Source organism: Pinus tabuliformis, chromosome 6, assembly GCF_031772625.1.
Source record: "Pinus tabuliformis cultivar Carrire ecotype Pingquan chromosome 6, CPIR1, whole genome shotgun sequence".
NCBI lineage: Eukaryota > Viridiplantae > Streptophyta > Pinopsida > Pinales > Pinaceae > Pinus > Pinus tabuliformis.
In genome coordinates, this window is record NC_142292.1 from 285,480,501 (window position 1) to 285,494,222 (window position 13,722).

At 38.5% G+C, this 13,722-nt stretch overlaps 1 protein-coding gene across 1 annotated transcript in view; it reads left to right on the forward strand.

Moving 5' to 3' along the window:
• Window positions 1-405: 405 nt before the first annotated feature.
• The window catches only part of LOC149258464 (uncharacterized), a 43,091-nt gene continuing 29,774 nt past the window's right edge, over window positions 406-13,722 (forward strand). Inside the window, exons 1-3 of the mRNA XM_089418250.1 lie at window positions 406-2,175; window positions 3,667-3,813; window positions 3,938-4,063. Of these exons, the coding sequence (XP_089274376.1) occupies window positions 601-2,175; window positions 3,667-3,813; window positions 3,938-4,063 (1,848 nt within the window). The 5' untranslated portion in view covers window positions 406-600. The remainder of the gene's footprint in view (window positions 2,176-3,666; window positions 3,814-3,937; window positions 4,064-13,722) is intronic.

The following is a 13,722-nucleotide window of genomic DNA, read 5'->3' on the forward strand; positions in this document are numbered from 1 at the left end:
ACACTGCATTATCATTAAATGTGGGTGACACTATCCCTCTCTTTAATGTTTGGGGTGACAACGGAATAACAAATCCGCTCAATAACCTAACACACATCTCAACACCCCATCAAATTTTTATTTATTTTTATATAATTTATTATTATATTTAAATTTTTAATCCCCTATCCTTATCACTAATGTAAGTAATTCATAAGAGAGTATCAATAATCACAATAATAATCCACAAGAGATAAGATATCCCTCTGGCAAGAACTTAAGATTACCGCCTCGCTTGCCCGGATGGTCACATAGAGAGTGGCCCTGTCCCCACAAACCAAAAACTCCTCAAAAACAACATAATTTCCCCACCCCACACTAACGTCTTTCAAGGGAAATGGCAAAAGTTGAAAAGCTACTTAAGGCGGTGCAAATATTTTGAAATAAAGAGAAGAGTATCCCCACCTTCGAATGCCTATAATACTAGATCAGAGAGTGCTGCGATCCGATGTAGTGTAGGGTTTAGTGGTTCTGCATGAGGGTTCAGGAAGATTCAAGGGGTTTATCTCGGGATTTAAGCCTCCGACCGGATCAGTAGAGAGACTGTAAAATTGAGGTGCAATGGCTGTGTCTTCTTCACCTTCGACAGATTTCTCTTTCGAAGCCCAAGAATTAAGTTCGCTGTTATTGAATGCTTCCTCATCATCGTCTGATATTTTGAATTCATGCCGGGTCGTGGAATCCTTCATCGATAGGCACAGCTGGGATCAGACCAGGCATTTTTACATAACATGCTTCCCCGTTCTGCTCCGCAAGATCTTCGGCTTCGAGGAGGTCTTACAGCCGTCCGGCATTGGCGGATGGATCGCGCAGACCTCTGAGCATTCCGCGAATGCGGTCGTAAATCTTCTCTCGCCGTCTGGAGCTTTGTTTTCGTCAATCTTTGCCGCAGACGAGGAAAATGTGGTTCGCTATGTGTTTCCATCCGAGCGCCTTCCGGCGTGGATTCGTCACATGCTTCAGTCGGAGAGGGGTTTGTATATTTTATCTGAAGTCTGCCCTGCTTTATTTAAAGACCGATTGAAGGAGGACGGCCATGGAGGAGGATTTCAGGTGCAGTTGAATGCATTTGAGTATTTTATGTTTTGGTTTGCTTATTACGCTGTATGCAAAGATAATGATATTATGCATCGTTCGGATGCGGATGAAATGAAATTGGGGTTTAAGAAGGCTTCCCGGTCTCGTTTCGAGAAATGGGCGTCTTCTCTGCATAGTTTGCACGGTAGCCATGACAATGGAAGGCCTGTGAAGTTCAATTCTAGCCCTTATTTGCATCTTCTGAATTTGTATCTACACAAATTTGTTCCTATATCTGATTTTTGTGCTCCCAGTGTGTCTGTACATCATTTTTTCGAGGAGAATCCATCGATATTTTCTCGCGCCGAGTTTGTTGTTCATACCTTTGTACAGTTTTGGTTGGTGAATGACGATTTTTCGCCCTTACCTTCACGGGTTTGCCAGTCTTTTGGTATTTTGTTACCTGTTAATAATCGATATCATAGGTATGCTCTCCCCAGTGTAGAAATCACAGAGGCTGTGAAAATACTGGTCAATTATGTAAGCAGTACTTTGTGTTGTCCTCAAGAAGAGTTGAATTCTGGATGGAGAGCTGCATCACAAATGGATACCTTGAGATTGAGTTCATTTTCCTTGTCACGGAGTAGTTTGGTTGTGCCTGCTACATGGTCCCTTCTGTTACAGAGGCCTTTGTACAGGTTTATATTACGAGCTTTCAGTTATTGGCCAGTAGGTGGTTGTCTGAAGAAGGCTACACACATTATTGATCTATGGTTGGATTATTTACAGCCTTGGAATATTGGTGAAGAAGGCGAAATGATGCCCGCTCTCGAAGAGGATCATTATTTGGAGGCAGAGAATAAGATGCTTAGGGATAGGGATCAACGATTATCTCCACTTTCAGGTAGCTTGCTTCAAAAGCAAAAGACTGGTACTGACTCTGTGGGATCATTAGTAAAAAGAAGCACGAAAGAAAGTTGTTATGGATATAATGATCATTGGCAAAACTATGTTCTGGCTAATTATCCTTTTTATAGCTCTCTTGTTGTTCAGTTTCTTGTATTTGCCCACAAGTTCGTGCACATCAATACCAAGGCAGTTCTTCAGATGACTCAGAAGGTGCATTGCTCTTTCCTTTATTCTATTATGTCTTATTGATAATATCAAGGAATAGATGAATAAACTTTGACATTTCAAGCAAGACCCCATGTTTATTTAAAGCAAGATCCAATGGTGGATTAAAGGTACTTATTTCAAGTTAGGATCAACAATTAGGATTATTATACCTAGGTTTTGTATCTAGAAAATTCAGACATGATGAATTTACTTTTGGAAGTGTGAAAATCAATTAGTTGGAACTTCCTCTTGCATGGGAATAATCACATAGCAGGAAAGGAGAAAAAGTGTCGTCCAGATCCAAATGTAGATTGCTACCTTTTAAATATTGAATTTGCCTATGCAGTCAGTGCTATATTAACAGAAAAATTCAACATTAACAACAAATGATCCATTCCTGATAGATTAAGTTGAAAAATTCAACATTAACAACAAATGATCCATTCCTGATAGATTAAGTTATGAGCAGTCTTAAGTTAGAATATGCTATACATGTTTAATTAGTTATCCATTTGACCTATAATATAATTTCATCTAAAGTAATTAGAAGTAAAAAAAATTATGTGAGTAAGACGTTTAAACCTTATACTTTTCAAAAAATATGTTCACACTTTATTTAAATAAATTACTTGAAGATCTATATTAATAACTTATGTGAATATCAACTTATGTGAATCTATGCTTAAGATGGATCCATGCTGGTAAATCATAATGCTTTTCTGACCAAAAAATGTCCTGAATGTGTGTAGTAAGTCTGTTGCTTTCAAAGAAAATTGAAGTCCTAAGTTTCTCAAATCTTTCCCTATAACTGTCTGGATAATGTCGATATGCCAATAATCGGCATTCGTAATCCATTCTCAAGTCACATAAGAAGTGAGTGCAACTCAATGTTACTTAGGTGGATCATGGCTGGGTGGGCAGTGGTCTTGCCCGAAACCTTGCGTTTCCTGCCAAGTTTGATGATTTTTTTTTATGTCTTATTGAAAATGTTCCTGGATTTCAATATTTCACTGTTTTAGCTTGATCTTCTAACAGGTTCACTTCTTTGATAACGGTAGCAGTTGGTGGTTATTATTTCTAATTTGTTTCTTTTATCCAGATAGAAACAATACTTGAAATCCAATTTACATTTGTGCATTTTCGTTGTATATTCATGATCACTTTAATTTTCAACAGGTTTGGTATTTGGCTGAGATTTATCTCAGTTTATACTGGACTTCATAGTACATGTATAATTTTGTTTGTTAATGTATTTTCTGACAAGTATATCAAATGGGATTCAAAAGGGTGGACTGTGGTTATTCACAATTCACAGTTGAATTTCCATGCGTATTTCATTGTATCATTAGAACTGAGATATGTAATGGCAATAACATCTCTTTTTGAACGTGTCCTTTGCAGTGTTACCTCTATTCTTTGCTTTTCCAGAAAACCGGTTTTATAATTTGTTAAAGTCTGTTGTATTCTAATGTAATATTTTGTTTTCATCTGTAGGTATTAAGTGTTTTGGTATCTTCAAAAGAGCTACTGTGTCTTATTCGAAGCATAGATTCGACATACAATGATGTGAAGTCGGGAAGTGCGCCATGCTGTTTTGACAGTTTGCATAAGGTTGTGCCTGCCATCCGAGAGCAGCTACAGGTCTTCCCTCTATGACCTATACAGTGTTCTGATGTAGGCTACCTTATCCAATGCACCATTTTTAAAAAGGTTTTGTTTGGAAAATACCTCATTATATTAAGATGTTTCTTTGTGACTACTACAGGACTGGGAGGGTGATTTATCAAATTTTGAGAAAGGCAGTGAAATTACTCACTCTCCTTCGCAAAAAGAAACACCAATGTTGCAACTTTTCAGTGCCAGTGATAGTGGAGGCCATCAAATGCTAAAGGTAAGTTTTGTGAATAGTTTCTCTTTTTCTCTTTCTTTTTGCAAGACTCATTGGGTTGATGGGTAGGTTTATAATTTATTCTGCCCGTACATCAAAATTGGAACCTTACAAAGATAATTCCTTACAAACATTAATTCAACACAATTATTATTTATGCCATTATAAGGAGGTAACTGCATCAGTAATTGTTTATATTAATTTTCCCAGAGAAAGATGTTCCCTTAACTTGCCCACATATTAAGTGTTCCAAGTGAGGAAGTTGGTACATTGTCAGAGTATGATGGAATCCCCCTTTCTCCCTCCTTTCCCTGTAATTTTTTTTTTCTGGGTGAGGAATGGAATTGACTTCTAGTTGAAATACCAGCTGGTAACTGGACAGAACTACTTGGGAATAGATCCTGTAACCTCCCTGGGTATTATGCCTTCTGTAGAAAGGGTTGGGCAAACTGAGCTATACTATTGCGCTAAGTGTTCATTGCATATGTACAAACATGAAACCAATCACTATCTTTATTGGGATTTTCTATAACTAAAATGGAAATGAATTCTATAAATCTTCCATACAAAAAGTTAGAATGAATTTAAAGCTCAGGTAGCTGGACATTATTTTATTCAAGAGGAGAGCTGTGTTGGAGTAGATTATTCCTCAATATTTTGACCACACTGCAGAGCTCATCTTCAGGGTATAATTGAAGTTTGATTAAATTTGGGCTTGATAAGAACATACTTTTAAAAAATTGATTTCTGATTAATCTTAGCTGGATAATAATCTGATTTAATTTTGCTAGTTGGAAAATAATCCGCCATGGTCTGGATTCAACTTGTCCTGATGATGAACCACACTTGTTGGTTTGAAACTCGTCGACAAATGATTTATGATGTGATTTATGCAGAAAAATCTTCTCAATAATTGAGTTTCTAAACTTTATAGATGATTTTTATTTTTTGTTTTTGGGAGGGGTTGGGGAGGTAATTTAAAGGCCTTTTATTAACTGTTGATGATTACATATGATCCAACCTTCTGTATGCCTCTGGTCTGCCACTAGGGAAACCGGGGTCCATTGGCAATACAGGAAGTCTGCTGTCCAAAAATATACATTTTAAAAAAATATACTGAGTTCTAAAAAGCCTACAGTGCCTTGGCTTAACAGCCACAAAATATAACACATAATCCTACTATAATAGTAAAGATAGAAAACATAAATTTTCATGAGGAGACTAGGAGGTGGAAACCTCCACATCTATGGGTGCTTGATAACCTGGACTGTCTAGATGAGTTGGGCCTTTGCCATGCAGTAAGACTGCTTTTATCCTAGTCAAATGCTTGTCCATGGCTTTAAATTCCAACTGCATCATGTTCATCATCATCAGAATTTTGTTTTTAGTGTCATTTTTGGAAAGGAGTACCCTTCCCTGCAGCTGTCTAGTTGTAATGGGACTGGAACATCTACTCTTGATAGATGACCTTTCAGCAATGAAGCAGTGATACCTCTCAAATTTCCATTGCCATTTTCCCACCCTCAAATGCTAGTTCCAACTCACGCGGCAATTGATGAGCTTTCGGGGTTATGTATGCCCTCAGGAGGCCCTGCCGCAGATAGAATGCACCTCAGAAGTAAGTGCCCCAGCCAACTGAGGAGTAAGGACTTGATGAGAGGAAAAAAATAAAGAGACCTGAGTAGGAGCTGATCCCAAGAGGAGGGTAGCCCAAGATGGTCTGGTCCCTCTCTCAAACCACACCTCGACAAAGCCTCACACCACCATAAACAAAACCAGAAAAACCATAAAGCAGCAAGAAATAACAGAGGATGCCCTGGATTCAGCATAATCAGATAGAAATTGCCATTCATGAATAACATTTACCATCATGAAACAATACAATGTGCCTTTGCAAAGCTTCCCAAATCTGAACTGAGACCTTGCAAAGATTGCTTCTCTCATGGGAGGAGTTTGGTGGAGAGTAAAAGCATCATCTGAGATAATGAAGGGACGTACACATTCTCATGAAGTGGTGTGGTGGGCACATCTACCTTGCTGGGGTTAGATGAAGTTAATTTGATGTAAAGCATCAAAGAGGAAACCTGACATCAATGACTAGTTAAATGTGTTGTTTAGAAATTAGACGAGGTTAGAGAAGGTTATATTGAAATTTCACATTGGGTTGGCCTATACTTCTATCCCTTTTTTGGTTTCTTCTCTTTTTTCAGCTTTTATTTGTTTACGCAGAGGAGAAATTGCATGTTTGCAAAATGATGCTTTCAGAAACATCTTCATCCATCTGACAAATCCATAATTTCTCCATAAATATACAAAAATGGTGAGGAGTGCAGAGTTCCTAAACTTCTGGTCTGTCTGATCTTCTGCTGTTAAATCTTAAAGTTAGCTCTAAGAGTCTAAACAAAACAATTTAGTAGTTAATTTTATATGAATTGAATCTTCTGTGTCTACCTTAGATAAAGTTTTACTTTGAAGCACATCGTTGTAGATTATACAACCTTTAGGCATACATATTTTCTTGATTATCTCTTCTATTTTTTGCCTCACACCAGATACTTCTAATTGATTTATTCCAAAGTGTGTTTCCATCAATAGTATCAATAGATTTTCGTATAGGGGACCTTGCTAAAAAGATCTTCCATTCTGTCCCTCGTACCTATTTAAGAAATGCCACCCATTTCCAATGGAGTAGAGGCCACTTGTTTTCATTTTTATCTCTCCAAAGGATTTTTCTAATGATGCTCTCTAGATATTGTATAATTGTAGCAGGGGCCATTAGAATGTTGCTTTCATAGAGGGATATCTGATAGGATTGGTGGAATTGGGTTCATCCTCCCCACTGAGGATAAATATCCTTGAGTCTTGTACTTCAGTTTTTGTTTCAGCTTATCGTATAATAACAGTGTCCAGTCTCTTGCCGTATGTTTCAAACTTGACAGGTAAATAGGATAGGCCAATGGGATTGCTAACTTCATCAGTGTTGATGAGGTAGGGATGTAAAGATTGCCCCATCTCTTCTATTTAAGAAAAGCCCTATCTCTTGTCCGTCATGCCTATGGGGGAAGTTCAGTTTAGGTTTCAGCTTATTGTATAATAACAGTGTCCAGTCACTTGCCTCATGCTTCAAACTTGACAGATAAATAGGATGGGCCAATGGGATTGCTAACTTCGTCATTGTTGATATAAGATAGAGGTGTGAAGGTTGCCCCTGATAGAGGATATTACAAGTAGAGGAAGGTTCTCAACATGGCATTACTAAGTGATTGCATCCATCTAGAATTTGAAGAATTATAAATTTTTGCTTGTCTCTGCATTACAAAATGTTTCCATCCATCTAGAATTTGAAAAGTCATAAATCTTTGCTTGTCACTTCTTTGCCCAGTTAAATGGGACAATCAGGAAGTATGCGGTGTTGCTCTTGAGGGCTTCTGTTTAGGGTGGAATTTGAAGAATGATAGATCTTTGATTGTCGCTTGCTGCCCCAAATAGATGCAACAACTGAGAAGTATGAAGTGATCCTCTTGAGGGCCTGTGGTTAGGGTGATACAAGTACACATTGATATTTGTGTCTGATACTTCTCTTATGAGGAGAGCAAGTCATTGTTTGTCAGTGTAGTAGAAAAGGTGGAAAGGGAGCTTCCCAGTCATGAATCGGTGAATCTATTTGTCTTTCATCAGCGTAGGAGAAAAAATTGGAAAGGGAGCTCGCCAAGTCATGAATAGGTGAATCTATCTCTTGAGATTGGGCATTGAAAGATGGGGTGCTCTGTCAATGGCATAAGTGGCAAATCTTGTTTTGCTGCAGGATGTGGTGATTTGTCTCAGTCCAGAGTCCTTGAGAACTAACATGAAACCAAGGTCATGCATCTAGTCCTTGTTTATGAAGGTTGGATCATAATGCTATCTTTCAACTCCAGAAAGTGATTAGAGTGGAAGGTCTTTGCTAGGTCTATTTTCATTGACATACCTGTGTGCTTTTCTTTGTCTGTGTATGGTTTCTTGTGCTATTTCAGAAATTTGACTTCCATGTACAATGCATCATTGATCTTTTGATATGAGATGGTTCAACGGAGGCCAAAGTCTGGTAGTAATGACTTTGACTATGATTCTGTAAACTGAGTTGCACAACTAGATTGGTCAGCAAGATACAAAGTTACTGACATGATCTTTTTTAGAATGAGGATGAATAAAGTGATGTTCATAGCCTTTTAAGATCTTACCAGACTACCTTGATTTTTTCATCTCATAAAGGATATTTTTTTATGTTGCCATATTTTTTGGAAGAGAACCACTGGAAAACCATCCTGTTTTTCTGTGTTGTTCCTTTTATGGAGAATACATATTACAACTTGATGTAGTTCTTCTCCTGAGATCAGGGCCAGGAGCTTCTGGTTCATTTCTTTTGTTATTGCTCCAAGGGTGATCTGGTGAAGCTTTTCTTCATTATTTCTATATATTGATGCCTGATCAATGTTAGCAGAGTCTTGAAATTTTTTTGGCTTTTGTGCACAGTTGATCACTTTTTCAAGGAAATTTGTGTTAGTGCTGATTGTTCACTTGATTTTAAACTTATTGAATCTTCTTGTTATAGCTTTCTTTTATTGGAAAGATGTTCTGACAGTTTGTGCATTCGGAAAATTCATTGTTTTAGTTTCTGCAGTTTGTTTATGATAATAAACGTACGAGTGCCTGCTATAGTCTTCTTTTCGTCCTACCACCTCTTGATTCTTTGTTATAATTCTGATTGGCTAAATCATGCTGCTACTAAATGGTGTTTTTTTGGCATTTCACTCTTATCCAGGATTAAACTAATGGACTGATGGTTAGAAATAAGTCCCCTACAATCACCTTCCATATGCCACCTACAAGGTATTCTAATACTACGGGTCAAGATGACTTATTTTGGAGGTCTAAGGATAGGTAGAGGTTTTGGCAGGGCCAAAGATGACCAAGATATTTAATGCTAGGGTTCAAGCTCTCTAAGATTAGACCAATGACAAGACTGCTATAAGTTAGGGTTTGAATGATGTTCAATATTAGAGCATGCAATGGCATATAGCGGCCTTAGAAAAACCCTACAAATGATGTTCAACAAGAAGGGGACATGGGCTTCCAATAGAGACTAGGGCTTACTTAAGCTAACTAGTTTTAGGGTTGTTAGATGTATGTAAACAACAATGAATTGAGGGGATGTTAGCCTTATTAGGGTATGCAAACCAATCTGATGTTAGATTTTGCCTTTAGATGGTTTATATGGATTATCCTACAATTTGGAGCCACTCTTATGCAGTAAAACAACCCTTTATAAATTAATCAACACCTAAAACCCTAGCAGTTGCCCTAGCAGTCTAGGAGATAGAGGGTTCAGAAAAAAATATATTTGGTTTTAAGGTGATCAACCCACTTCTAGACTCGTACCTTAACCTACAAGGGCAAATGGAGCCTAAATAGAGCAAAATTCCAAGAAAATATTATGATGGAGTAAGGGGGAATGCCCTCAAGCATCCACTTGTAAAACAATAGCAAAATAGTCTTGAGGGGATAAATAAGGTCTGCACACTAGGCAGTTCCTTATAGGATATTAAGAAGACAATTTTATAGGCATTTATGAAGCAAAGTTTCATCAATGATAAACATTTAGTCATGAAACAATAGACACCTTATTTAATGTTGAAAATGGTATCAAGGAGAGGTGTTACTAGGCTTTTATCCCTTTTAGCCTAGTGAGCATATTAATTAATTTGGTCACCATGATATTTATGAGTTATACTAATGGCATGGGTGGAAAAGGTACTTAGAAGTGTTGTACCATGTACTTTTTCTAATATTAAAGTCACTTTGTACTTTATAAAGTGACTTTATCTGTAAAGTACTAAGTGTACTTTACAACTACACATCTTGAGATTTGAGGATGAAATCTCAACTATTGGATCCTAGGTTTAGGGATTCAATCTTTTCCAAGGAGACAAAAGAGGGAAAAAAGGAAATCATTCTTCACTTCACACTCGAGAGAAAGCATGAAAAGAAGAAGAGGAGAAGAGAAACTTCATGAAGGAGGAGAGGTTGCAGCTAGGAGGCAACATGAATTTCTAGAGGAAGGAGGTTGTACAACAACACAAATCAAAGCAATGAGGCATGAATTTTGAGCAGCCTATAGCATGAATTCCAACGAGTAGACAATTTGAATTTTGAGGAAGATTTTGTTGCTGCCTCAAATTTTGGGACAACAATCACAAGCAACATCAAAATCGAGGAGTTGTTAGGCACAAATTTTGAGGCAGAACAATCACCTTCTAGCGCATATTTCAAGGTATAATTTTGGGCACAAATTTTGAGGAGCTAGGTTGAGAATTTAATGCAAAAATTTGGGCATAAAAATTTGTGAAAATTCGATTTTATAGTGGGCACAAATTTCTAGATAAGAGCATTTAATGCTACAGTAGAAAAGGGAGATAAATATTGCGTTTGTTTTATGTACTTATTCTAAATTTCTCAATCAATAAAATCCTCCTTTGAAGACCGGTTTTCCCCAAGAGGTTGTGGGGTTTTCTTGGGGTTAGGTTGACCAAAAAGTAGTGTCTCAAAAGTGTTGAATGATTCCATAATTTTTTCATTAATTAGGAAAATGAAAAATTAGTAGAAGCACTCTTTAATGTTTGCAATAAATGCATACTGAAATTTATATTTGCATATCAAAACATGTGGGTTGGGCTTAAACAAACACATTTAAACATGTAAACTGGGTTAAGGGTGCATATCATTTATTTTCTACATGGTATCAAACCTAAGTTGAGGCTCATATCTCAATTTTCACTCAGCTGATAAAGAGGGCAACAAGCATCTAAAGTCTTCAAACAATGAACTAATACCTTTGAAACATTGTCAGAAACCCAACAGTAAAGAGGGAGGAAGGTTCCAACTTTTAGATTTGCTCCATTTTGTTGGTTGTGGGGTCATGGCTACTGGGTTGAGAGTAGAGGATAGATTGGCAGGGGTTGAAAAATTTTGCCGATGGAAGGAGAGAATTATGCTTTTACTGGAGTTCAACAAGAAGAATGTGGAGTCAAAGAGGATCCTTTTAGATGCCATCAATGTTAATTTTAGGTATGTTCTATGCTAGAGCAATTTATTTAAATTTTCCCAGTTAGCAATCACATCAGCATTAAAGTAAACTGCAGATAGAACATAAATATAAATCGCAGAAGACAAGCCAAGCCAAGAGGACACAAGATGTGGCGCCAGCCAGGGATAAACCCCAATGTGGGGAAACCCTTGATCAATCTTCTTTTATGTTCTTCAAAGTTTAGCAGAGAAAGTGAGAGAGATAGTACATTTACAATAGAAGTCTATCTTGACTTTTGATATTGCATGAGATCAATTGAAGACATATTGCTTCAATTGATTCTCTAAGGTGACTCCTTCACCTATCAGAGTGCTGCCTTTCGTCTATTTGCTGCACATAACTGTGTGACACCATGCTGTATTGTCACATGTGTCGAACCTTGATGACTGCGCTGCTCTTGCTCTCATCATCATGCTACTCATTATTTATCATGCCCATCATGCTGCATCATACATCATCATGCTGCATCATACATCATCATGTTGTCTCATCCATCATCATGTTGCTCATTATAGAGATGGTTTCTACATATTCTTCAAGCCTTGCAACTGCACCTGCTGTAGATTATGCAGCATCATGATATTAGACTGTTCATTCTTGCCATCCTTTATTATGACTGAGATCACTATGTCGTGCATTTTTGTGGGATCACTGGAATCCTTCTCATTATAATTATGATGGTACTATGACTGTAGGTCGAGACAAAGAGTGTCACTTCAAGACTCGTGTCTTCACAAGTATGCCTGAGACTGTTACGTCTCGATGACAACGTATCTTCACGACTGTGTATAAGGTGTCTCCATGACAATATATAGATGACTCCATGATTCGCATATAAATGTTTACATGGCTGCGTATGAGTTTCCATCCATAACTGCGTATAAATGAGCCTTTGTTGCTGTGTATTAAGATTCATTGACAATGTTGTGTTTGATTGCGGCTCTTCCACTGCGGATTCATCAAATCTCCTTCAAGTATGTCGATAGCCTAGAACGTATGATTGTGTTTGACTGTGGCTACACCTCCTCATTGCTGCGGCTCCTCTTCTTCATGACTGCAGCTCCACGCCTTACCTGCTGCTTCACCTCCTCGTGATTGCGGTTATGACTGCGGCTGTTCCATATGACAGTCACTGTGTGTAGGGAGTCTCTCTATCCTGCGTATATCCAGAACAACGTATAACATTTACAATGACCAGTGTATAACCCATATGACAGTGACTGCGTGTAGGGCATTCACAATGACCAGTGTATAAAGACAACGCATAAGTCTTTTGCGTATATGTCTCCATTATGATCTGCGTATATGGGAGCCCCCTTGATTGCGTAGATTAGGGCTTGCGTATAAGACTTCTGGACAACGTATTAGGGCATGTGTGCTGCATAGATCATCCTCATATGCTGCGGCTTCCTGCGGTTAGGGCATCATCCTTGGGCCAATGTATCTTCGTTGTGTCTCTCCTTCACCAAAACCCAAACGTGGAGAGGAGGAGACCGCAGATGAAGAGGATGTTTTTTTCAAATGATTTCAAGTCCTTTATTTATACTAAAACGTAGATGATGAATAGACACGACTATTGGGCTTCTGAGCCTACATAGGATGCTAGGCGACTTGACAATATGTCTTATAATACAAATAAATTCATAACTCCATGAATATTTATTGGAATCAGATGATCTTTAGATCAATCCTATAGCTCTCGATGAGAGGGATCCAATAAAAATATCAGCTGCCATAAATAAGATGACCCACATGGAGTTTGGCCCTAGTTGCCAATTTAATACTCCCTCTCAACTAGGGGCATCTCCATCCGTTGATCCATATGTCTGACTGTACTATCTCTGCCATTAGTGCCCTGCACTGCTCCGCTTGGCTCTGCTAGCTCTGTTCGGCTCTGCTAACTCTGCTCGGCTCTGCTCAGCTTTGCTAGCTCTGCTCAGCGTTGCTAGCTTTGCTCGGCTTTGTTGGCTCTGCTATGCTCTGTTGGCTCGGCTCTGCTCAGCTCAGCTCAGCTCTGTTGGCTCTGCTTAGCTTTGCTGGCTTTGCTTTGCTCTGCTGAACCATGAAGAAGAAGAATTGATCGAGAATGTGTCATACCTCCACTAACCCAAAGTTAGTCTCGGAGTGTGTACCATTGGTCCCAGACCAGTCCTCAACCGACTCGAAGTCAGTGTCATAGTGGGTACAACTCCTACAATTGGTCCCAGACCAATCTTCTACTGACTCGAAGTCGGTCTTAGAGTATGTACCATTGGTCCCAGACCAGTCCTCAACCGACCCGAAGTCAGTGTCATAGTGGGTACAACTCTTACCACTGGTCCCAGACCAGTATCATTGATCCCAGATCAATGAAGGTCATCCTAGCATAGGGAGTACGATACATACAATGATGCATCCATCGGTACTACTATGGTCCCTATCCTCATTTCCCTGCTCATTGATCAGATGAGAGGTACTTCCCATGAGTCCTGGGATGCCTTGACAGGAGAACTAATCAATCCTGTCCACAGGAGGGCGAATCATCTTGTCCCACAAGAGA